Source organism: Helicoverpa zea, chromosome 5, assembly GCF_022581195.2.
Source record: "Helicoverpa zea isolate HzStark_Cry1AcR chromosome 5, ilHelZeax1.1, whole genome shotgun sequence".
NCBI classification, from domain to species: Eukaryota; Metazoa; Arthropoda; class Insecta; order Lepidoptera; family Noctuidae; genus Helicoverpa; species Helicoverpa zea.
The window spans coordinates 11,088,597-11,113,549 of record NC_061456.1 but is presented as its reverse complement, the minus strand read 5'-3'; the positions used below and the strand labels follow the sequence as shown (position 1 = coordinate 11,113,549).

Here is a 24,953-nt window from a genome sequence, read left to right as displayed (position 1 = left end):
GTAAGACATGAGGCGCCGTGCTTACCCAACTTTGTTTAAGAAAGCTCAGGAATATCTTACAATGGATGTTTGTTCGTTATCCCTTAAGCTTGTGGCACATTGTAGCAGCACCGCAACAGCACGGCTGCAGCACGACGTCGCCTCGAATTAAGACTACGGCTAGCTGCCAGCGCGCCAACCACGCGCTGTCCGGTCGCCGTCGGCGCGCCGGCCGCGAGGTGTAAGCTTGCTGTCACCGCAAACTCAATATTATTTTAAGACGATTATGATTGATGTTATGATTGAACACGACGTAATGACGTTGTTTCGCTGCCGGCTCGGAGTCGGCGCGCAATTAATACGCCGTCGGTGCGCTGTACGCATGAGGACCGCTCGCTTGCAGCACGCAGGCGGCGAGTCGAGTTGTTGAAGTTGTTGTTGGAAGCGGCAAGCACGCTGACTGCTCGCCGTTGGCTTTTTCATATTGACATTACGAAATATATTATAATATACACGATTTAATGCTCTAAATTGAATGACAACTTAAATGCTGGTGTGGAGCCGTGCTGTTGCGGTGGCGCTATAATGTGCCATAACCTTATTGTACTACTCCCATTTTAAGTGTAAAGTGAGTTCATTCATCATCCATATTATGATCCATATACATATTACGACGCCGCTTATCAACTATTAGGAGGTAAAAAAAATACTCTCCCAGTTAGAACCTAGTTGTCCATCGTAATTTACAAATATAAAAGGCATATTGTACAGAGCAAAGTATACTAAAAATAAAACGTAAAAGTTATTATGAACAATTTATTTTCCATCCTTTTCTTTTTCAGGAACACTTTCATATAGAGTTTCGACATCTTTAGCCTGCATCCGCTTCTTTTGTGCCGTCTCTCGTCTGTGCTGGACAAAAAACCATCTGAAAAGAATTTAAATAAAGCAATTTTAATTTGTTCTTAATATTTAAAATCTAGAAGGTGCAATGTGCCCCAAATGAAATACATCAGACAAGTTTATTATCCGAAATGTGAAGGTACTGTATGTACTTAACGCTCAATCCTTCTCTGTGTGAGAGGAGGCCTGTGCCCAGCAGTGGGACGATAAAAAGGCTGTAACAGTGAAGGTACTGGTCATATTTTTTTTTTTCGTTTCATAGGTTCATTGGTTGGTGATACCTTTTGGAATATTATTTTTAATATTTTAAAGCTGTCTTCGCAATAGTAAACTGTACTGTAAAAATTATTCAGCTATAGTACGATACTCACTGATGACTATCTAAAAACTTTATCACTTTTTTCAGGTAGTGATATCACGGAATTTACGTGTGACCGATTATTTATTTACTTTGATAAACTCTGGTCATCGTTGGAAATCCCCTTTTAAATATGTACATTACATACATAGAACCTTATGTAAAAACGTTACTATATAGAAAGTTTTCCTAAAGAGCTGTTTTTCTATGACTAATCAACTTCTATCAATGAATTTAACGTGGCTGTCAAATCAAAATGTGATGAATAGTTTTTCTTTAAAATTAATATTAATGAGTTTTTGCTGAATTAAGTAACCTTAAAGGTTAAACGTGTCAAATGACCACAATGACATGTATACGTTAATGGTACTTATATATATTTTGTGCACGAATTTTCCCAGAATAACCAAAATATTATGATAACAACGCCTGTTGGTACTTTCCGGTAGGAAACGTAGAACAATGTTTGTTGTTAAGATTTCTTTAACAATGATATGTGATTGTGAAAGATGATTTACATTTCACTTCGTTGTCATACCAAACATAAGGGTGCGTCCACATCTGGCGAATGCGCCGCGAATGCGCAGCACGCGAGCCGATCGCGAGCTGTCCGCGAGCTGCGCGCGTGCAGTCACTGCAATAGTTCGGTGCGCCTCTTTAGCGCAACTCACGCAAGGCTCGTATAGAGCGCGCGAGCGGCGCGCGATCTGCGCGCAATCAGTTCTCGCCCTTACAGTTCCGTATATTGGCTCAGTACTATCGAAGATGGCAGACGTCGCGCGCCGCCTGCGCGCCGCTCGCGTGCGGCGCTTAGGTCGCGCGCGAGCTGCGCGCGGGCGGCGCAGAAGCGGCGCACGAACAAAAATGCACGCGCGCAGCTCGCGGACAGCTCGCGATCGGCTCGCGTGCTGCGCATTCGCGGCGCATTCGCCAGATGTGGACGCACCCTAATACAGTCGATAACTTGCAAACTTTTATATGCTCAATTTTAACAGACCTTTTTATTAAATTATAGTTAAACTTTCTTACACCGGTCCTTGGTTCAGTCTTGACTAGGTGTGTCGAATAGATCAAGTTGTGTGTGTTTTATAATTATAAATTATCATGTGTGTATGAAGTCGTGGTGGCCTAGTAGGTAAAGAACCAACCTCTCGAGTATGTGGGTGTGGGTTCGATTCCAGGTCAGGCAAGTGTACCAATGCAACTTTTCTAAATTTGTATGTACTTTCTAAGTATATCTTGGACACCAACGGCTGATAAAAAGGTGAAGGAAAACATCTTGAGGAAACCTGAACTATAAAGTCTGAAATCACCAACCCGCATTGAGCAAGCGTGGTGATTAATGCTCAATTCTTCTCCCTGTGAGAGGAGGCCTGTGCCTAGCAGTGAGACGATAAAAAAGCTGTATGTGTGTATGGACCAAGGTCCTTTAAGCCAAAAAAAAGATCAGCATGCTGCGCAGGATTGCACAAGGAATTGCGCAGACACAGGTGCACTCCTTCACTCCCTTAGCGCGATGGAACAGAAAATCCGACTCGACCGGAGCGAGATTATGCGCAGGACCCAGATTTATGTGCTCTCCGATGCACGGGTGTATCAATCACCAACTTAAAGATTACTGACTGCTTTGTGAAAGTCTCAAAACCCACAAAGCGGGAATATACCAAGTACTAAGACAGCATAACTTACATGAGCATCCCAATAGCAGGCAGTGTCATGATGGCGCTGAACACGTACACAGTGGCACTGAACACCGTGATGGTGTTGGAGTACAGCTTCGAGTATGTGGGGTCGAACATCAAGGCTGCTAGCGTCTCCACTAGACTGAACAAGGAGTTCATTTTACCTGGAAATAGAGTTATTTTTAATTAATTTAACATATTTCAGGCAGGTGTGAAATATTTCTAACAAATCTATAAGAAGAAGGGGTTTACAACGCTTCGAAGTTCGTAGGCGGGGCTGTATGAGTAGCCCTGATACCCAAAGGGTTCCGGAGAAGGAACAGAAATAGGTTTTTGCCTGTCCTAGCACCTACAGCGGCCATCAGATGATTCCCCTTTTCAAACAAAAGGACAAATTAGTCCATTCAGGACTGCAAAGTAGTTAAACAGTGAAAATCAAGTAATAACTTCATAACCTCTCCACTTAAAACTAACCAATAACTTATAACTTTCGGGTTGGTTAGACAAAAACTTTTTTACAAAAAAATTAAACCGACTTCCAAAAACACTAAAAAGCAAAAAAAAAATAATTTTATGTGCATCGGCCTAGAAGTCGGTGTCTAATGGATGTTACTAAGTTAATTTTGCCACCGACTTCTAGGCCGATGCACCTAAATTTTTTTTTTTTTTTGCTTTTTAGTGTTTTTGGAAGTCGGTTTAATTTTTTTGTAAAAAAGCTTTTTATAATAGTGATACGAATAATTGTCACTATCCATATAAGTGGAAAGTTCTTATCAATACAAAGAATATAAGCCCAAATACGAGGTATTTTGCGCTAAGTCGTGTCAGAAGTATAGAAGGTATAGTTTTGTCAGATTTGGATGCCAACAAGGTACTTAATCGACCACACGACGGCAGGTCGTTGGCAGAAATAACGAGGTTAAGAAATCTTCCTTCCAATACTTAAACGTCTGTAAATATTTCCATTTAGAATATCCTTAAACTGTTTTTCGTCTTCACTGTCGAATCTGCAATATTACCCATCTCAGCTTAAAGTGTACATCAATACGAATAAAATACGCCCAAACACTATGTAGCTGCTATCGACCATTAATGAGTTCCCTAAACTGTACTGCACCTGCATCACTGACCTTGCTGTGGCAGTCATAACACATCTCAGCTTAAAGTTCTTATCACCACGAATAAAATAAACCCAAACATTATGTAGCTGCTATCAACCATTAAGGAGTTCCCTAAACTGTACTGCATCTGCATCTCGGACCTTGCAGTGGCAGTCATTACTCATTTCGGTGTAAAGATCTTGTCAACACTAATAAAATAAGCCCAAACACGAGGTAGTTAAGATGTGCCGTTTAGGAGTTCCCTCGATCCTCTGTCGTCTCCATCATCAGATCTGCCCTAAACCTCCATAGTATTGTAGTCTCATCAGATAAACACATAAATATAAAGTTTGAACCCCATGCTCGCCTACAATTTTCAAGAGATGCCCTCGATTTCTCAGGGTTTCCACCATCAGATCCTGATCTGATGACAATAAGACCAAATGACAAGCATACCCTTTCAAATAAAAAAAGAATTTTTGAAATCGGTCCAGGCGTCTTTGAGAAATCGAGTAACAAACATAAAAAAAAAAAAATACAGCCGAAATGAGAACCTCCTCCTTTTTTTTGAAGTCGGAGTTGATGATAAAGGAACATTCATATAAACCCAACTCACCCATTTCCTCACTAGGTACAAGCTTCGATGCCATCGACCTCAGAGATGTGAACGTAGTCGCGTTCAGGATCTCGATTAATGGAACTGGAAAAACAACATTATCCTTAATTAATTATGTACAACTAGCTGATTTTCGTACGTTCACCCACGTGCCGAGGGATCTATTTTCCGTACCCGGAGAAAATATAAGTAGCCTATTTCACCCCGGGGACAGTGTAGTTTCATAATACATAAATAATTTTTCAAATCGTTTCAGTAGTTCGGCACATTTAGGGCACAGAAAAAATCAATTTTCCTTTTTATGACATTAGTTTAGACTTACAGATTCTTCAGATTCTGTTTCAGATCCTCGTGGTTTTAGGAGCGTCGCGAGGAAACTGTTAGTTAAAAAAATCTATATTGATTGAACAGCGAATGAAGACATACATACCCATGAACATATGAAGATCAGTCTGCACGAAGATGATCAGAATGGAGCCAGCCAGCTTGCTGACGATGGAGATGAGGCACAGCATGGAGTCGTGGAATCCCCAGCGTTTGCTGAACACGCTGATAGAGAATAATGCTCCTGGAATTATTATAAAGATACACCATTTTAAATTCTTGAATTAAAAACCTATCTTGTTGATATCCAGTCAGAGCTGCTATTTTTTAAGGATATCATGCAGTGCTTCTGCCCCATGTCCACAAGCATCAAAGGTGCACTCTCTTGTCCCTGACTCTCATAGTTGAATGGGACGCGACTGCAGAGAGATCAAGAGCAGGACTAATAACTTAACGAGCTCTCAAGACAGGATTGACATCAGCTATAGGAATATTTGTCTAGGCAGGTCTTGAGTTTTCATGGCATAGATAATTATAACTCTAAGCAATATGCATACAGCTCAGAAACCATCATTCAGTAGTTTGGTATCGTTACTAGATATTTTTTAACATGGTCAAATCTTTCGATTTTCCCATTGCTTAAAGGCTTTTCCAAATGTGTTTGGACAATCAAAGAAAAATCTTCAAAACCACGATAGTTTTTATATTATCCTTTGTTGTTTGGCACTACATTGAATCAAACAAAAACTTAAAGGAAAAATGTTTTATCCAACTAAAGGTTGTCTGTAAGACATCGATATTGGTGATAAGACCGTCTATTGTACTTATTATTTACTTTGTTATAGCCACTACGAAGTTATCTACTGTATATTATGTATGTTTGTATAGTATCGTTGTTTCTGTTCTATGCCTAAATTGATATTTATTCGTCAAAACAAGATCGTTATTTAAAATTGTTCTACATTCATTAGATCATCTTGCAAAGTCAATCAATTCCTTTTATTCCATATTACATTCCAATAGACCTCTTGCGTCACTTTCATCTGTTATAATCTTTAAATTGGAAGAGATTTTCATCAAAGCCTTTATTATTAAAAAAAAATATTATTAAAAATAATGCATTGAAGTGGTCTCATAGCTTTTGTTAAACAAACAATTGAATATACGGTTCTTTAACACCCTTGTTAATAAACAAAATCGGATGTTGATTTAAATTACGGTATTCCAAGTTTCCCTTTATAGGCAAACTGATGCAAATAATTATACTAACCCAAGGAATGTGTGATGATGCTGTAAGTAGAGTATAAGCTGTACTTCAGAGCATCCCATTTCAGCTTGTATCTGAGGTACATGTATGTTATGATGTGTTCACCTAAAAAAAATGGTAATGAGTAAGGAAATATAGGGCTGATTTTTCAATGGCTAGATAACTTTTATCATGATTTGACAGCTTTTGTATAGAAAATATGTCAACCCGCCATATTGATTCCTCTGATAGAAGTTAACTGATCATTGAAAAATCAGCCCAAACTAGATAAACCACGTGATCATAAAGTGATTTTAGTAGCCATATTGCTACTTCAGCTAGCACTTGCGATTATAGAAAAACTTCTTTGACAATAGAAATCATCTTAAGGGTCAATTGATGATCTTCTACTCACCATGGTTAGGACCATAAACTATGGCCACAACAAGCAGTGTCAAGATGATTTTCTTTCTAAAGTTTGTCTCCCTCTTCTTAAAAGCTACATCTCCTGTTTCTTTCACTAGTGTCACCATATCAGAACAAGTTACTGGCTTTACCTAAAAAGAATATTCAAAAATGTAGTGATCATTGTTAAGGTAAAACTTTTCAAAATTTAGCACGTGTGCTTATTTTCAAAGATACAAAAAAATATATTTACCTTTTCATCCTTATCATGGCGTGGTTTAGTATTACTCTCCAAATAGATAAATCCATAAGTAAAAGTCATTGTATAAATGACTGCCGAAATTATAAAGATGCCGTAGTACCCTAGTACCTTTAATAGGATCCCACTTAAAGCCGTTCCTATAGGAATCCCAGCAGTCATGCAAAGGTTCACGAGACCCACTCTAAATGTTCTAGATTGTTCGTCAGTTATGTCACTTATGTAGCTGAAGACTCCAAGATAGACCATAACCCAACCACCAGTGATAGCCGGGAAGAAAGCTTCAAAGAACATAGTCACTTCAACACCAATTTCTTCAAAGAAGAAGGTGCTGAACAAATTGCTGATGCACACCATAAACTCCCCAAAGATTGGTAGTAAGATACACAGTTTTCTGTTCCCCGTCCTGTCGCTCCAAGCTCCCATGAACAGCACCAAAAGTGTTGGAATCGATGTTTGTATCACACTCTTCCATGATTCTATATTGGAAATTATCTTCTGCACATCACCTTCGTATTCCGTCAAGTTTCCTCTCTTATCGATCAGAGCATCACAAATAGTTTCATTGAAGTTCAGTTTGACTCGACACGTTTTATCCAAATTCAAATTCTGTATCGCCAACCTGGCTAACATTGAGGGTATGATGAGCCCCGCTAACATGGGTTCTACAGTAATATTTGACTTTATCTTCCATAGCTTTGTTATAAAACCTTCTTGTTCAGTTTCAGTTTTTTCATTATTTTTCTCTTTTAATGGCTGCTCTTCAATTGTTTCTTTTTTTTCTGCACCTGACATGGTGTTCACTCAACGAAAGTATTTCTTAATCTAACCGTAGTGTTATAATTAAATAACTATAAGTTCATTCGTTTCATGTAATCATAATTACATATTATTTGTCATGTTTAGAGGGGTGTCACGTACGGTATGATCCAAAAAATATTTTAGACAAAAATTATTATAATAGGTGTTGTTTTTGTTGGGGTTGCAGACATAGGCCTAATATCAGAACTGTCGATTCCGCCATTACTACTTTTATTTCCTGTTGTGTTAATGGAAGGTTCTGCTTTCCTAACTAGGTTTAGACCAGCATGCAGTCCATATCGGAAAAAAACTTTTTCCTTTCTTTTCTTGGAACATACTCCTTTCTCTAGAAATGTGATTTATTTATTTTATAGAACCTGTTGAATGAAATGAACAATACTTTAGAAGCTAAACATTGGGGTATGTTCAGGACATCATTATAGTAGGTAAGTTAAATCTTTCATGAGTAGGAGGATCTTTTGGACAGTAGAATCGACAAGTATGTTTTCTAAATATTCTTTTTCCTTATTTGTTTTCAATAAAAACTAAACGTCCTGTAGTTATTACGAGTTATCAAAGTCAAATAATTGTAACAAGCGAATATTTACGCAGAGTATTTAGTTTGCCACTGCACCTTCGTGTCTAGATAAAATTATACAAACATCGTAATCAATTGTCTCGGTGGCTCTAGAGATTGCGACAATACTGGCCCAAGTTCACCGACAACTAAACGCCAGTTTTCTTAAAACAACCGTTTACCATACATTTTCATATTGACCTTCTAAAGTTAACAGTAGTTTAAAGAAGAATGGACTTTTATATTGCCGGTGAATTTGGGCTTCCATCTTAATAAATGCAAAATGATTATCATTGTGACTGGAATTACTGTTGATTTTTATAGAAAAGTCTTCTTATGTTTGGTAAATAATGACAGTTCAATTTTGCAACGCGGAAACCTGCATAATACCGTGTTATATTCTTAGATCCTTTATGAAAATTACTTATTGTTTCAATTGTTATTTTGTCAATCTTTTATACTTATTATATTGCTTACATATAGTTATTTTATTCCACATGTGCGATGCTGACAAGTACTAAGTTAAATAAATTAAAATTAAATTAAATTAAGAGCACTTAGAACTGGTTTTGGGAAAAACATATGTCAAGTAATTTACATATTTCAGCAACTGTAGAATGACATTGCAAAAATGCCTTGGGATATTTTTAACCACGATTACAATAACATTTTTACAGAAGAATTCAAGGAAATTCAAATTCTAACTATATCTTTTTTGTTTAGGTATTCTATGTAATTAACAATTATATTAGGTACGTACAATTTGACAGTTAATATTCTTAAAAAAACATACACACTCACAAACAAACACACTTTTTAAATCTTATAAGTCTAATATAAGTATAACGCACGCACGTGCAAAAACATTTACACATTCTTTTTTTTAAATTCTAGCAAAGAGTATTTTTGAACTCTCCTTATGTGGACCTCGACTTTATAATAAGAATATTAATAACTGACTGCAGACCTGCAAATAAAACGCTCGAAAATAAAAACTAAGTTTAATCAAGTGTTTCACCAATTATTATTGGTTTTTCCGAAATTAAATCAATTATTTGTCTTTTTACTCTGTGCTAAGTACCTATTATTTAAAAAAAAATTCAAAATGTAGGTATGTTCTAACTTGTAATAATTATTGTATTAACACATATTGAAATTGTGATTTCATTAAAGTCATTAGCTACCCAGAAAAGAATTCTACGTTTTTAATTAAACATTTTCAGTGAACTATGTTAATTAGGATAAGGGCAGGAGGATGATGATGATGATTTTAAGTGAACCATGTTTTGATGAAAATAAAATCCTTTGAACTTATGTTGGTGTAATTATGATTATCACCTAAAGGTACACTTTATCATAATCCTACCATCTAGAAATCACAGCTTCGTGAGCCAATGATTAGTAATAAATAAGAACTTAATGAAAATAACTTGCAATATATTTTGTATACATTGTACACTGTCTGGCACGTACAGATTAAAAATATGGCCGTTACTGAACTCGCAATTAAAGAGGTTTTCAACCGATAGCCTTAAATCTTGTACAAATATTTTTTTGTGTTATAAAAACATCTCTTTAAGAGAAAGTGATAGAAATATATTTATGTTATTGTAAAACATCCCAATAGATGGGTTCGGTCAATACTAGGAGTAGAAATAAACTAGCTTTTCGGGTATCACGTATCGGGTGCACCACTTCCCGCAACCGCATCGGGTAAAAAATGGCTAAAAATACTTTTTATGGCGAAAAATGTTTTTTCACGGGCTTTGTAAGATCTGTGTACCAAACACCTTAACCGTTTAAGTAGTTTGTGGTCATAGAAGAGTGTTGGCTAAGAAACCTTTATGCAAAACTTTCTGTTAAACTGTTATCATGATGTTATTCATTTCGGCATCTATATTTGAACTAAGTATTTTTGCTTAAACACACATGACTTGCATGCCACGTCCTCAAAAAAATCTACTTCACAACATTGTGAAATCGAAAACTGCTTATCTTAAGCTTTATTTCCGCAAACTTAAAGGATTTACTTAATTTTATAATTGTATACATACTTAGATAAGAAATTGGTATATAAATGTTTGGTTTCTACTGTATTTCGGTTTATTTATCTGATTTCATCAGACTCTGCATAGAAAACTTTGGAGAATCTGGTAAAGCAAAAATTCGCGCATCCAGATATTATTATGATCGTCTCTAAGATGGAAGTTCTGTTATCAGACTGCTAGATAGTTCCTGTGATTACGCCCGATTCTTCAGGCACACAGTTTTTCTATGTGGACTTTAGTTTTTAACAACTTGACTGCCTCGTTGGTCTAGTGGTCGCAAGCGCGGCTGGTGTGCTCGAGGTCTCGGGTTCGATTCCCGGGTCGAGCCGAAATCGCTTTGTGGGTTTTCTTAAACTTTCACAAAAGTAGCCCGTAGTCTGGAAGGTGGTGATTGATTCACCCGTGCATCGGAGAGCACGTAAATGTCGGTCCTGCGCCTGATCTCTTTCCGGTCGTGTCGGATTGCCGTCCCATCGGGTTATAAGAGTGAAGGAATAGGGAGTGCACCTGTGTCTGCGCAAATGTTCGTGCACTATAATATGTCCTGCGCAGCTGGCTGATCTCCTTAAATGAGAACAGCCGCCGTGGCCGAAATCGGCCGTTATTATTATTAGTTTTTAAAACATTTAACCACCCCAACAACCTCATCTCCCGAGCCTTTTCCCAACTATGTTGGGGTCAGCTTCCAGTCTAACTGCATTCAGCTGAGTACCAGTGTTTTGCAAGGAGCGACTGCCTATCTGATAACAACCCAACAACCTATACTCCCATTATAATACCTACTTAGCTTACAAATTGTAAGCGCTAAATTGAGCCATTTATCACATAGGACATCGTTTTCGGGACAAATATAAAAAAGCATGGATCAAGAGATAAAATAGGTGATATGACTTATCTAAAAGAAAATAAAAACAAATCATTAAAAAAATACTATGTATTTACTTGACTGCCATGTCAAATAGTGAGAAATAATAACACAAAACTGCCCAGGTAATGGACGGCACAATTTTTTTGTAATAAATTGTATAATGTTTAATTAAAATTAAAACTATTCTTACGTACATACAAATACATCAACTTAAAGAATATATCTATTCTCAAGCAATCTCATCAAGAATGTAAAGATATTTTATAATGATGTGAAATTCTGAAATAGTCTTGTTTATATAAAACAGACATACAAATAAATAACATTTTTAAATACAATACAGTACAATATTATGATTATACAATTCATTCCTACAATTATAAATTCTTATAATAATCTATATTAGGCATCACTTAATTCTATAATTATAAAAAATATTTTATAAAAATAATAATTAAGTAAATAATATTTTTTTATTCGACAAATATGGCTTCATGTTCCAAATCAATGCTGTTAATGAGTGAATCCTTTTTCTTATTATTTTGCAATTCAGGTATATTTTTTTCTCCATCTGCAACTTTTGATCTGGCAACATCTTTCCGATATTGTATGAAGAACCAGCTGTAAAAATGAAAGTGATTAAAAAATTTTTTGCCTTCTCAGTATGAATAAGATCTATGCCCAGCAGTGGGACAAATAGACCGTTTTGTTTTCCGAATTTGGGACTTTCCTTAGTGTTGAATTCCTAAAAAGTGAGTGTATTTCTATGGTGAGAACATTATCAATTGTAACATAAGTCTCGATTTTTGCCTCATAGAAGTAGTCTGGTCTTGTGGTACATGGGTAACTTTTGGTGCCAGAACTATCTTTGAAACTGTTTAGCCTAATATATTTAATGTCAGATTGTATCCCGATTTTTTTCCACGCATTGTTTAATTCTACGCCTGTCCAATTTTTAATTGAAAGCAATATAATTGAAGCCTTCACAAATCGCTCTTAATTTACGTTAGGCGCAGTTGAAAATTTTTGTTTAAAAACTAGGCATAAATTAAAAAAGTCTTAAGCCAGATAATTTATTTTAGCATTTGCATTAACTACGAAGTTTTAAGGGTTATATTTATTAATCCCTACTGATTTAACTTTTAATCTTTTGTTAACACTAATTACGCCTAATTATGAAAGAGATGAAGAAATGCTCTTTCTATTTAAGTTTTGTTTGTCTTAACTAGGCTTAAATATATAAGGGTATAGAGACTTATATTCCTTATTTAACTATCTTTAATTAATTAAGTATTTTAATAACAGTAGGTATACTTTTCTGTAGCAAATAAAAACTTGGAATAGTCTGCTAGCTGCCAAAAAACTTCTCATAATCAAAACCAATTGATTGGTGGGGAACACTCAAAAGTTCGAGAGGTGTGGAGACAAAATGTAGAGGTCTTTGCCCAGTAGTGGGACGACAGGCTATGAAAAAAATACTTACGCAAAAAACAACAGCGGTGGCACTGTAAGAACCGTGCTAACATAATACACGATACCAGCATCTATCTCCAAGGTGCACATATATATCCAGGAGTAGATAGGGCCGAATACCATGGAGGTCACCACCTCCATCAGATTGAAGAACGATGTCATTTTACCTGGAACACGTAGGAATTGGGGAGATAACAGTCAATTGTTGGTGACCCGTTTTTTTGGTAATATTGATGTTAGGTTGACTGTTTGTTGAAGATTTATTCTACATACTAGCTTTTGCCCGCGACTTCTTTCGCGTGGAATAGTAACTTCCGGTAGATTTTTGGTTTGACCAATAGGTGGCGCTATATGTCCGGAATAAATTTTATTTTTATATTTTTTTGTAATAAAAACTATCCTATGTCCTTTCTCAAGTTTCAAACTATATCTGTACCAAATTTCACACAAATCGATTCAGTAGTTTAGGCGTGAAGAAAAGACAGACAGACAGACAGACAGACAGAAAGACAGACAGACAGAGTTACTTTCTCATTTATAATATTAGTTAGGATATGTAAGGATGTCCTTGTAAGGATATGTTTTAAAGTTTTTTCAAGAAGTTTTTTCGTTGTTTTGTTGAATAGGCAATTCAATTCAATTCAATTTAATTCTTTCGGCAAGACAAAGATGTACTAAGCCAAATAAAATAACTTGGATATTGCTTTCAATTGAACCTCAAATAAGTATACTATAGTCAGTCAGATAGCAGTCGTTTCATTTAAATGACCCCAACAGAATTGGGAAAAAGCCAGGCAGATGATGAAATTAATTTCACATTGAATATTGTAATAAATTAATGTAAATTTACCTAGTTCATCACTTGTAACTAGTTTGGAAGAGATCGACCTGAGTGCGGTAAACGAGGTGGCGTTGAACATCTCAATAGCCACCGCTGAAAAACATTCTGAATTTAATACAAAAACATATAATTCAAAGAAATGATCCAGGGACCCAGTGCACGGCAGTTGCGCTTGTGCCCGACGCGCAGGGCACTTATTAGAAAAACCGCTATGGACATCAGATACAATACAAAGCATCTTACCATATACTGGCCTATTAGAATTCGACCCAATCATTAAAAAAAATATATAAACATTGGGGGAGATCTACGTACGGCTGATATGATGATGATGATTACTGCAGAAGTTAGGCAAATAAAGAATGATTGAAACTCTATAAATTGAGATACCACTTACCAACATACATGTCTCTAGTATTCCTAGCGAGGCCAGTGTAAAGGCCTCCGATTATCTTGCTGAAGTTGGAGATCAGACCTAAGACTGAATCGTCCCATTGTAGCCGGTGGCTGAACAGACTTATTGATATTAACGCTCCTGAAAAAATTAAGTAGCAATATGGGAACTGATAAGTAGAGAGAATTTCACAAGGGTGTTTTAAGATTTTTCTCGATTTGCGTTCAAGTTTACTTTGAATTTCTTTTTTTTTAATGTACATTAGGCATAAAAAGTGACCTTTGAAAAAATGTGTGAGAAAAGAAAATGATAGTTATGTTTAAGACCGCTCCGCTCCGATATTACTCAGTCTTAATTAGTATATAAATCTTATTAAACTGTATCGTTATTTCATTTGTTTACTAATTTCCAATAATATTACTTACCAAGCGAGTGGATGCAAATAAAGAAAGTGCTGTAAAAACTGTATTTCAGCGCATCCCAGTTGAAACGGTACCGAGTAAACAGATACCGTACGGTATTCTCACCTGAAAACATACAGAATTTACATCAATACATACAAAAATATATCAAAAAATCCCTTCATAGATCTAGTTGGTAAACCACGTGCGTGAAATGGATCGTTTCGAAAAACGTTAGTTTTCAGCTTGAATAAAATCGCAAAAAATACACGCCCATATAAAAGTACAAATCCACTATTCTCAAAAAGTATTAGTTTAAAATCGAATAGATTTTTATACACAAAATACAAAAGGCACTCGAATTTTAGCGGATACCATTTCAATTTGTAGTTTAGCTAAAAAGAGTTTTGTATTTTGCAAAATGTGTACGTATTTTTAGTCTAGCCCCAATATCTGTGGCAGTCGTTTTGTGCTTAGACAACCTGCTTGCAGTTGTTATGCAACCGGCATTCAATTGTTTTCAAATCAGGTAACTGAGCCAGTACATCATTAGTGCCAAAACATAGTTAATTTGTAGTATAACTAGAATGATAATTTGCTGACGGCCCCTGATATTCAGGGTTCTTAAAACATCTACATTCGATACATTCGAACTTCATGATGATTCAGTTACAAAACTCTCCCTTTCTCCATTCGCGCCGCAATTCGACAAAATACAGAACAAATCAGGACTAAGTAATATTTTTCCATTTACGTTCTTTAAGTAAATAACACAAGGAAAATCACCTTCCCAACGTAATACATAGAAATACTTCACCAAACTAAAGACAAAAATAAATAATTCCATAGATCCCCGATGATAATTCGGATTTATCTCCGAAATTCAGTACTAACATTGAATAAAATATAAGACTAAAACAAGTACGTACCATGAGACGGGCCATATATAAATGTGATCGATGCCAGTACCAAAATGGACTTTATCCTCCGTTTGTTAGGTCCATTTTTGAATGCGACAGTTAGAGTGTCTTTCACGTGTTTTATGTCGAAAAAGGACTTTAGGAAGCCCCTTACGTCGGTCGATTCATTCTGCAATTATAAATCCCATTATTAGACCTTTCACATGAATGGCTTCTGTCACTGTGTTGGTCGAGATTTAAATTATATGTGTACCTTCTTATGTCACGAAATACATCTTTACGTAAAGTAAGTCATATATTCTAGAGTTCTGACGATGTCAGAAATTTTCGCACGATTGAGTGTTCAATGTGATACCTGTTAAGACTATTTTATTGCTATTTGACAATATTTTTGTTACATTAATTTTCACGATACCGACTCCGAACTCAAAGGATGTAATTTGTTCAAGTTCAGCATCCCATTTGTTCAAGATTCATAATTTTCATTTTTCATATGGCATCCACCCTTTGTCTAAAAGCTCAGAAATAGTAACTTTTTACTACCTGGCTACCTGGTTGTAGCAATTTTATTAATAAATAATTATATCAAGGGTGAGTTGCACCCTTTAACCACAGATTACTATAATAGTTATTTTTAACTATATAGACAACCAAACCATAACCTGCCGTAAAATTGCCGCCCATTAGTCAAATCGTTTTGACGGCTGGTTATTATTTGGTAACTGTTAAATGGTGCAGCCTGCGTTTTTAAACAATAGAAACTATTTCACACCAGTTATTATTCATTTCATTCGCAACAAAGTAAGAAGCTACGTTCTATTCTTATCAATAACAAATCAACAAGACGAATCATTCACAAATACAATGCACGAATTCTAACGCAATTACAAACTCTACTTTATCATTTAATTAAAATGTAACCTAGTTAATTAATCAATTATAATGTAATGCGAAAGTACATAGGTAGGTAATAGAATAAACAAAGTAAGAGTATACACTTTGTGTCAATAAAACACTGGATTTTTTTCTGAAAATCCTACCTTTGATTATAATACGAAATGAAAATTAATTTCTACGTCCTAATTAACACTCAGAATTCCAATTTTTTTTTTAAACAAATCACGCATGAGCTTGCAGTGGACTACAGCAAGGATCAGTCTTTCGTGGGTAGTATTGACTGCGAATTTTCTAAATTTTGAGTGATCATCATCATCTCAGCCATAGGACGTCCACTGCTGAACATAGGTCTCCCCCTTTGATCCCTTTTGAGTATTTATCACTTCAATGTGTGTGTGTATTACAATACATTTTCGTAATTTCAGAATGAATAAAAGAAGATAATTATGAGGTAAATCGTCCTTAACTTACTTTCTATTAAAAATTAAAATGTACTGACCTGCTTTGGTTTCTCAGTAATAGGCCGCTCCGGATCTTTTATGCAAATGAATCCATAATAAATACTGAAGATGTAAAGCAAAGAACTGATGGTAAATACTCCGTAGTACCCAGTGAGCTTCAGCAGAATCCCGCTGAGAACTGACCCTATTGGACCTCCGGCTGTCAAACACAGGTTAGCTATCCCCACTCTAAACGTCCTGGACTCCTCACTAGAAATGTCACTGATATACGCAAAGATACCCATGTATGTGGTGATCCAACCTCCCGTAATGGCCGGGAAGAATCCGTCAAAAAACATAGTCACTTGCACCGGCAGCTCGTAGAAATAATATGCATTGAGTATACTGCTAATACACGTCAGGAGATCCCCAATAATTGGTAGAAGAATGCAGATCTTTCGCTTCCCTGTTCGATCGCTCCAGGCTCCCATGAAGAGGATTAGGAAACTTGGTAACGCAGTCAGAAGAACGCTCTTCCACATCTCCATCCCTGCTATAAGCTCTTGGATCGCCAGTTCTTCTTTCAGGTACTTATTTCCTTCTCTAGCAATCAGTGCATCGCAAACCTTATCGCCAAACTTCATGTTCACCCGACATGCTTTGTCCAGGTTGAGGTTCTGTGTTGCCAATCTTGACAGCATTCCCGGGACCACATAGCAAGCCAAAACAGGTTCAACGGTTATGTTTTCTCTGATTGATGCAAGCTTTTCTCTAAAGGTTTTCTTTTTCGGGATCGCTTTATCTTTTAAAGGCTGCTCCTCCGGGTAACCCATCTTTTCCGACGGTGCCATGACTACTAAGGTTTAGAGAATACGAAAATTTTCCCGTGGCATGATGATTGCCAATCAAATATTAGCTTGTTGTGTGATAGGCTTCACTATTGTTATAATTATAGATATTTTATCAGTTTTTCTAAGACGCAACCGAGGAGACAAACATTGTTTTGTTTGTCTGTTGTATTTATAAAGGAGCAAGTTTGTTTATTTTGACGTAATTATCATGCACGGGTGATATTATGAAATCTCTGTGCTGATTAAAGTTATTTGTTTCTCCAAACACACCCCAAATGACCTTATCGTGAAGGGCACTCTATTTGGACGTGTAATTATGTGAATTGTCATGTGAAACAGGGATGTCCAAAACCTTAAAAAATATAAAAAAATATTTTTTTTATCACATGACATATATTCTTATTATTTTCAGAGTCCTTTTTCCTATTACTCTGTAGTAGCCAATCTAATAGCTTCGCAAATCAATAGACTGACTTCGCTAGCAATTTAAAAATCTTTAGAAACTACCCTCTTTTCACAACCGCATCCAATTTGTCCACTATAAAAAATAAACAGAGCAATCTAGATGCCAGCCGTCTTAATTTGCGGTTTAACAAAGCCAGATGGGGATTTTCATTAAAAACTTGTTTTTAGATCCTGTATGTGATGGGGTACAATATGTTGGTGCTTTTGTGCCAAGGAATTTACATAAGAGGCTTTTTAATCGTTTTTTGTTTTTGCCTTTCATAGTGTTTCGTTTCGCACTTAAGTAGGTGGATTGTGCAAACTTTTTATAGAATGAGATGGTGGGTTGATAACTGAAAATGTATTTGATGGAAGTTCTAAATAGGTCAAGAGGTGTTTTATTTTCGGTCACCTTTCTCGCCTGGCTTATTACATCCTGTTCTTTGTAATAGACATGCATGAGCTTGAATGCGTTGCAATGAGAGTTGCATTTCAATCTATGTATATTAGTCAGAAAGTAATATATGCCGAACCATAATCACTATTTATTAGTATATTAGATACCTAGGTATTTAAATAGATCAAGACAAAAACATACATAGCTTCGAATAACTGTCTACAACCCAAAGCCTGGCTCAGGACGCTTTGGCCCAAGAAGGGACGATACTCCCAGGGTCCTATTAATCTCAGTGGACTTGAGTAAGTGCACGTCCAAGCCCAGATGTGCATTTAAATTAAAAGACACGCTATTTTTATATATCTGTGTGGAGCTAGAAGAATGTGTCGTGGTAATGCCTCACAGAGTGTGAGCGCTCTTGAGTCAATGCACTTTTATTTAGTTGTAGGGGATCTAGCTTTTTGGTCGGAGGTAGGATAAGGTTTGTTATGAAATTAACAAGGATTAGTTGAAGTTTGGTAAATTGTGTAAATAATTTACAAGCCATTAAGTACGGTAAAATACAAAATCGATATTGTGAATGTAGGTACCTATGTTTGTAAAGCAGTAATGCAAAGCTTAATACATTTTTAACGAGGTTTTCCTGCACACTTCGGGGAATCATATGTGTTAAATAAAAAACTTCTTAAGATCTTTCCACATTGTTTAATTTAATGATGCATATTGTCGATATTTAGTTAAACTTTAAATTGCAATCTGTGATCAGGAACATTGTAAATATCTGAATCTACGACAAACATCTTGTCGCGCGACATTACCTAAAGAATTTCGATTACTGAAGCTAATCGAAAACTTGAACAGCGAACGAACTTCTCCAAGTTATCTTAACAACCTTTAAAATTGCTAACATTGATATCTACCTATACTACGTTCTTTGTTTTGAAGTACCTACATATATTCGTTTATTCATGCACATCTTCGAATAAGTAAGTAAGTCAGTAAGTCTGACACCAGTCTAACCAAGGGGTATTGGGTTGCCTGGGTAACTGGGTTGAGGAGGTCAGATAGGCAGTCGCTCCTTGTAAAGCACTGGTACTCTGCTGAATCCGGTTAGACTGGAAGCCGACCCCAACATAGTTGGGACAAAGGCTCAGAGGTTGATCTTCGAATAAATGACGCAATTACTTCGAGAACCAAAAGTTTTGGAACTAAACATCACCATCAAAAGCTAGAAAATAGAACAAAAACTAAACTTTTTCAGTAAAAAGAAATAGTTAAAGTACCTATTCGCAAGATCTTCTAAGTCGTGAAGTGACAATCTTGATTTTAAATGACGAAAATTGCGTTATCTAGTAGGAGGCCAAACCGAGAGTAATACTACAAAACCTTACATCAGACCATGTTTTCTACAGCCATTGCAAATCCCTAAGATATATCTAAGCATCTGCAATATTTTAGAACAAGAGCTAGGTACTTATTTAATGAGCTTTGCATGTTTTCGAACCTTCACGTTACTACTTAGGTACTTCCTCAGATCAAAGAAATTTCATAAACACGTGTAAAATAAGACTTCAATCGACATCAACAAAGAACACCTAAAAAACTACTTCCATTCAATTTTTCAACAAACTATAACAAAAAAAAATCAATCTCCCTTTTCAGTTGCAAAAAAACGTGCCCAAAATGATCAATCAAAGCTTAGTTTCCATTCACTAAGAGTTCCTTAAGCAGACTATCCATCAAGAGAACCGTGGTTACCGTACTTTGTTGAAAAATGTTAGGGAACGTTCGTGGCGCGTCGCCATTGTTTTCTAAAACTAATTTACTGCCGACATATTTTTCTGCTTACAGCGAAGAATTGGTCGTAACTTCACACCTACATTTCGGTACTAAGGTGTATGAGATTTTGAGCTTACAACAATTGCTTTTGTGGCAATTATGTTCGGAGGATTTGTTATGTGTTACAAATGTTATGTCCGGCTTGCTATCTTTCGGGTTTTAAGAAGTTTGTTTGACGTAGGTACCTAAGTGTGGTATTTCATGTTTGAGTGTACGGTCAACAACACAATCATCTGATTGCCCTTTTTTAACTATATTGGTCGGCTTCCAGTCAAACTGGATGCAGTTGAATACCTGCCAGTATTCTACGAGAGCAACTACCTATCTGACCTCCTCAACCCGTAACTTTCATAACTCTTAGATAGTAGAACCGATTGTCAGACTTTCTTGCTTCTGACTCCCGTTCAAATACAGCTGCAACCCACTAGTTCAACGTGCTTTCAGAAACACCTCGATCCCTCAGATTTCGTCGTGATAAGATGGTTTCTCATGCAAAGACCGACCGCACCAAGCATTGCTTAACCAAATTGACAAACATTATCCCTTTTAGATTTTATTTCTCCGATCTCCGTCCTTAGCTGTCGTCCGCACATATCGCCTCCTATACCTTCAGCTTATTTCCTCCGATTCTATTTTAAAGTTAAACAAATGACGATAGCAAACTCTTCCGATATTATTTTTGTCTGCAGATAACATATCAGATATTAATAACATAACGACCTCTAATTGATATTGTTTAACAAACAATTTTCATTATAATGCGAGTTGCAATCGTTGCACATGAAATGTAAACATCCATTGAAGTTACAGAAGAGCTTCAGTTAAGACCATCAGCCCCACTTACTGCAGACTAAATTATCGGCTGAAAGTTGGCCCGATGTTTGGCTGACAGTTTACTTTTAAAGAGATCGGGAAACCAAACTTTTTAGTCGGTCTGGTGACGGCCGGATACCTGATCATTGCAATGTGCGCATTACCATTCATCTCCATACTGATTAATGAGCCCGAACAAACTAACAAAGTTGGCAGTACAGTACAGTGTGAGCAAAACTTAAATTAAATTAATTAAAAAAAAAAGTGAAAGAAAAATTAAAGATTAAAAAAAAAGTGTGTAAAGTAACTAAATTCATAATAAAACAAAGTGTAAAAACATAAAATACCGTATTCTATAAACGTTATAAACATTAAAGTAAGTTTAGTGCAAAAACAATAACATTTTAAAAAATAACAACAAAGTTTTCAAAAAAGTGACGCCAAAAAGTGATTTGAATTTAAATTGCCATAACGGATTGTTTGTTTGTATAAACATCTAATAACCAAAGCACACACTAAATTCGACATCAAATATTAAGTACCGGTAGCCCCGTACAAAGGAGTTCTACTTTTGCCGTTCAACAAATCCACGTGAATGTCCGTGAGTTCAAATCCCACTACGTGCATTCGCTTTTCGTTAAGAGCAACATTTTTCAAATATTTGTAAGTTATTATTACTATATACAATGTCCTTAAATTTGACAAGAAATAACAACAGTATCCGTAAGATGGCGCCACTGGTACCTTGTCATAAATGTAAAAAAATGGTCTATATAAAAAATACCGCTCTATGCTCTGCCTGCAAAAATAGATACGAGCTAGACTGCGACGGCTATCCCGAAGCAACATATCGTCTTAAGGACGCAGAAGCTAAAAAGAAATGGAGGTGTAAGTTGTGCATAAAAAATAAGAAATATGCAGACGATAATGTACAGTCTAATATTACCTTACGGAAAAAGCAACCACTCACTAAACCAGTGTCTCCGATACAACTAACTGCTAACATAAATGAAAATGTAAATGATGAAACGCTACACCAATCGCCAGTACAACACAGCACTATGCTATTTGACTCACACATACTCACAGAATGCGAGACTTCTGATGAATCATACAGTACCCCCAAGATATCTAGAAGTGTTGATAAAACAATAACTGACCTAGTATCAACCTCAGAAATGAGGTGCACAATAACTCAACTTACACTTAAACTTGAAAGTACAGAAAATAAACTGGGAGATTTGCTATCAGAAAACAGTGACTTACGGGAACAAATGAAAAAGTTAACTGTAGAAAACCAGAGACTGGAATCTGTCATAAGCCATACCAATCAGAAGCTAAACTGTTCCCTTACACAACAAAACAACATGTCCACTGCACAAACCTCACCAACTTCAGACGGTCCCTTTACCAATAATGACTACGGGAAGATAACATTGCTGAAACAAGAAATTGACACTCTACAACAACAACTACAGGTCGCAGATCAAGAGATCTCAAAACTCACAGGTCGCATTAAAGAACTGATGCGGCATAATCACTACACAAATAAGAATGAGTCTCTAAAAGCTACACAAAATACGAGTCTAAACACTATGCCTAATGCTACGAAGTGGCTGACACCAACTAACGAAAAGAAGATAGTTATCTACGGCTCCCAGCGGTGCGTCGGACTAGCAGCAGCCATATCACGCTCGCGTGCCAACACACAGTATGAGAGGTACAGAGTCGTCGCTGAAACGAAACCGAATGCTCCGACCAGAGAAATTTTAGCCAACTGTAGAAATAGCGAATTCTCATCTGATGACAAATTAATTATATGTGTAGGGGAAAACGACCATAATCCGACATTAATCTTATCTCAGCTAGAAATAATATTAGATAAATTTAAAAATAACTGTGTGATTGTACTGAATGTCTTAAATAATATACATATAAATGTTAATAAATTGAATTACTCTATAGAAAACCTTTGTAAAAAATATGAAAAATGCTACTTCTTAAACAAAAAGCGCAATAAACACTTCGAAATATGTGAGTCAATAAATTATGCTATTGATTGTTGCGACTATAATGATAAATACTTGAACCCTAGCTCTATTCGGAAATGGTTAGTGCGTAACAAATCAAGTTCCAATACAAACACCAGTGTAAATGAGCCCAAGAAAGGAACAATTCCTTATTACTTTACATGCTTAAAAGAAAGTAGTCACGATGAACGCTGCGTGAATATACAGCCCGACGTAAAGGCTTCAAAAGGGACCATACCCTATTACTTTCCCGTTTTAAATAAGAATAAAAATCAATCGTTTTTTCGTGCCTGAAAATAAAGAAAATATACACAATTTTAGAATACTGCACCAAAATATAGCGAGTATCTTGTCCAAAAAAGAATTATTAGAAATAACAATTGAAGAATTAAAGGAATTAAATAATGATCCAGATGTAATATGCCTATCAGAAACATTTATAAAAAAAGGAAATGAGCTCTACGCTAAAATACATAATTACAGTATGGCTTCTAATTATTCGAGAGAAAAGCAAAGAGGTGGTACTTGCATATTCGTAAAAAAGGGGCTAAATTATAAAGAGTTAATATTCTTAAATAATTACGCGGCTCAAAATGTATTTGAAGTCTGCGGTGTAGAAATAATATCTTCTAATAAAATTGTAATAATATGTGTATACAGAACACCCCAATCTGATCCACATCAATTCTTAAACAAATTAGGTAACCTTTTACACAACTTATCAAATAAATACAAATCTAAAACGAATATTGTGATAACCGGCGACTTTAATATAAATACACTAAGAAAAGGTAATGTAACAAATGAACTGCAAGACTTGGCAGATAACTATAACTATAAAATCCACATCAATGTCCCAACCCGGAAATTGTCTTGTATCGATCACATATTAAGCAATATTACTAATGCAAATGCTACTGTCCTACCTCTACATCTGTCTGATCACGATACTGCACAAATGTTAACCTTTCCTATTAAACCAGCCTCACAAAACTCCGAAAAATATTATATTTACAAAAGAGACTTTAATTTAGATTACATTCGTAAATTTAAGGTTCACTTGCAGAACCTGTCATGGTCCAATGTTTACCTAAATAATGATTTAAATTCCGCATTTAATGAGTTCCATGATTGGCTTTGCCTGCTATATAACCTCTGCTTTCCAAAAACAAGACTTAAGGTAAATAACAATAATAAAAAACAAAAGTGGATCAGCAGAGGATTAAAACAAAGTTGTAAAACTAAACGCAAGCTACGTTATCTATATTATAAAAACAAAAATACAAGCAATAGAAATAAATATAATTGTTACTCTGATTTATTAAAAAAGTGTATAAGCTTATCAAAAAAGAATATAAATATAAAATATATTAACAATCACGATAACAAATGCTTAGCAACTTGGTCAGTTATTAAAAGCGAAATAAATAAATTACCCTCTAAAAACACCATAGAAACAATAAAGTCAAATGGTAAAGACATTAAAGACCCAATTAAAATAGCCTCTGTATTTAACGATCATTACACCAACTTACCACAGATCAAAGCAAAGACGAACAACCAACATCTTAGTGCAAGCAAATATCCAAACTCGATGTTTCTAAAACCCATGTTACCCAGTGAAGTGCGGCAGGAAATAATGTCCTTAAGCAATACCCAATCAGAGGGTTACGATGAAATTAACACAAAAATCATAAAAGCTTGCTGTGATGAATTATGTGAAATCTTAACGTACCTAATCAATATGTCTTTTTCAATGGGCATATTCCCCGACAGATTAAAACTCTCCATAATAAAACCAATATTTAAAAAAGGGGACAAATTTGATGTCAATAATTATCGCCCAATAACTCTTATACCCATCTTATCGAAAGTGTTTGAAAAGTGTATGCATAAGAGATTAATCGATTATTGCAGTAAATTTAAAATTATTGCTGAAGAACAGTTCGGATTTCAAAAAAACAAGTCTACATCCTTAGCTATATTTACACTCATGAAAACCATACTCTCTAATGTTAATAATAATTACCTCACTACTGGCCTTTTC

The 24,953-nt window shown here is 35.8% G+C and overlaps 2 protein-coding genes across 2 annotated transcripts; both read right to left on the bottom strand.

Moving 5' to 3' along the window:
• Positions 1 to 781: 781 nt before the first annotated feature.
• On the bottom strand, positions 782 to 7,766 carry LOC124630393 (proton-coupled folate transporter-like). The gene is made up of 7 exons (XM_047164271.1): positions 6,867 to 7,766; positions 6,624 to 6,765; positions 6,233 to 6,334; positions 5,069 to 5,206; positions 4,639 to 4,722; positions 2,930 to 3,086; positions 782 to 907 (listed from the first exon to the last, which is right to left on the bottom strand). The coding sequence occupies exons 1-7, from the start codon at positions 7,665 to 7,667 to the stop codon at positions 796 to 798; spliced, it is 1,536 nt and encodes a 511-aa protein (XP_047020227.1). The 5' UTR covers positions 7,668 to 7,766; the 3' UTR covers positions 782 to 795.
• Positions 7,767 to 11,639: 3,873 nt separating this feature from the next.
• Positions 11,640 to 17,383, bottom strand: LOC124630598 (proton-coupled folate transporter-like). The gene is made up of 7 exons (XM_047164561.1): positions 16,592 to 17,383; positions 15,205 to 15,364; positions 14,300 to 14,401; positions 13,878 to 14,015; positions 13,490 to 13,573; positions 12,650 to 12,806; positions 11,640 to 11,787 (listed from the first exon to the last, which is right to left on the bottom strand). Exons 1-7 carry the CDS (start codon positions 17,381 to 17,383, stop codon positions 11,640 to 11,642), a joined length of 1,581 nt encoding a protein of 526 aa, XP_047020517.1.
• Between the last annotated feature and the right edge of the window lie 7,570 nt (positions 17,384 to 24,953).

Bases quoted from the DNA above. Each gene is read 5' to 3' on its own strand.
- LOC124630393 (XM_047164271.1), bottom strand. From the start codon at position 7,667: ATGTCAGGTGCAGAAAAAAAAGAAACAATTGAAGAGCAGCCATTAAAA. The intron at 5,207-6,232 runs GTTAGTATAATT...TAATAATTCCAG, and splicing joins CATCATCACACATTCCTTGG to GAGCATTATTCTCTATCAGC. The intron at 908-2,929 runs GTAAGTTATGCT...AATTCTTTTCAG, and splicing joins CCTGCTATTGGGATGCTCAT to ATGGTTTTTTGTCCAGCACA.
- LOC124630598 (XM_047164561.1), bottom strand. From the start codon at position 17,383: ATGGCACCGTCGGAAAAGATGGGTTACCCGGAGGAGCAGCCTTTAAAA. The intron at 14,402-15,204 runs GTACGTACTTGT...GTATGTTTTCAG, and splicing joins TATATATGGCCCGTCTCATG to GTGAGAATACCGTACGGTAT. The intron at 11,788-12,649 runs GTAAGTATTTTT...TCATTTTTACAG, and splicing joins CCACCGCTGTTGTTTTTTGC to CTGGTTCTTCATACAATATC.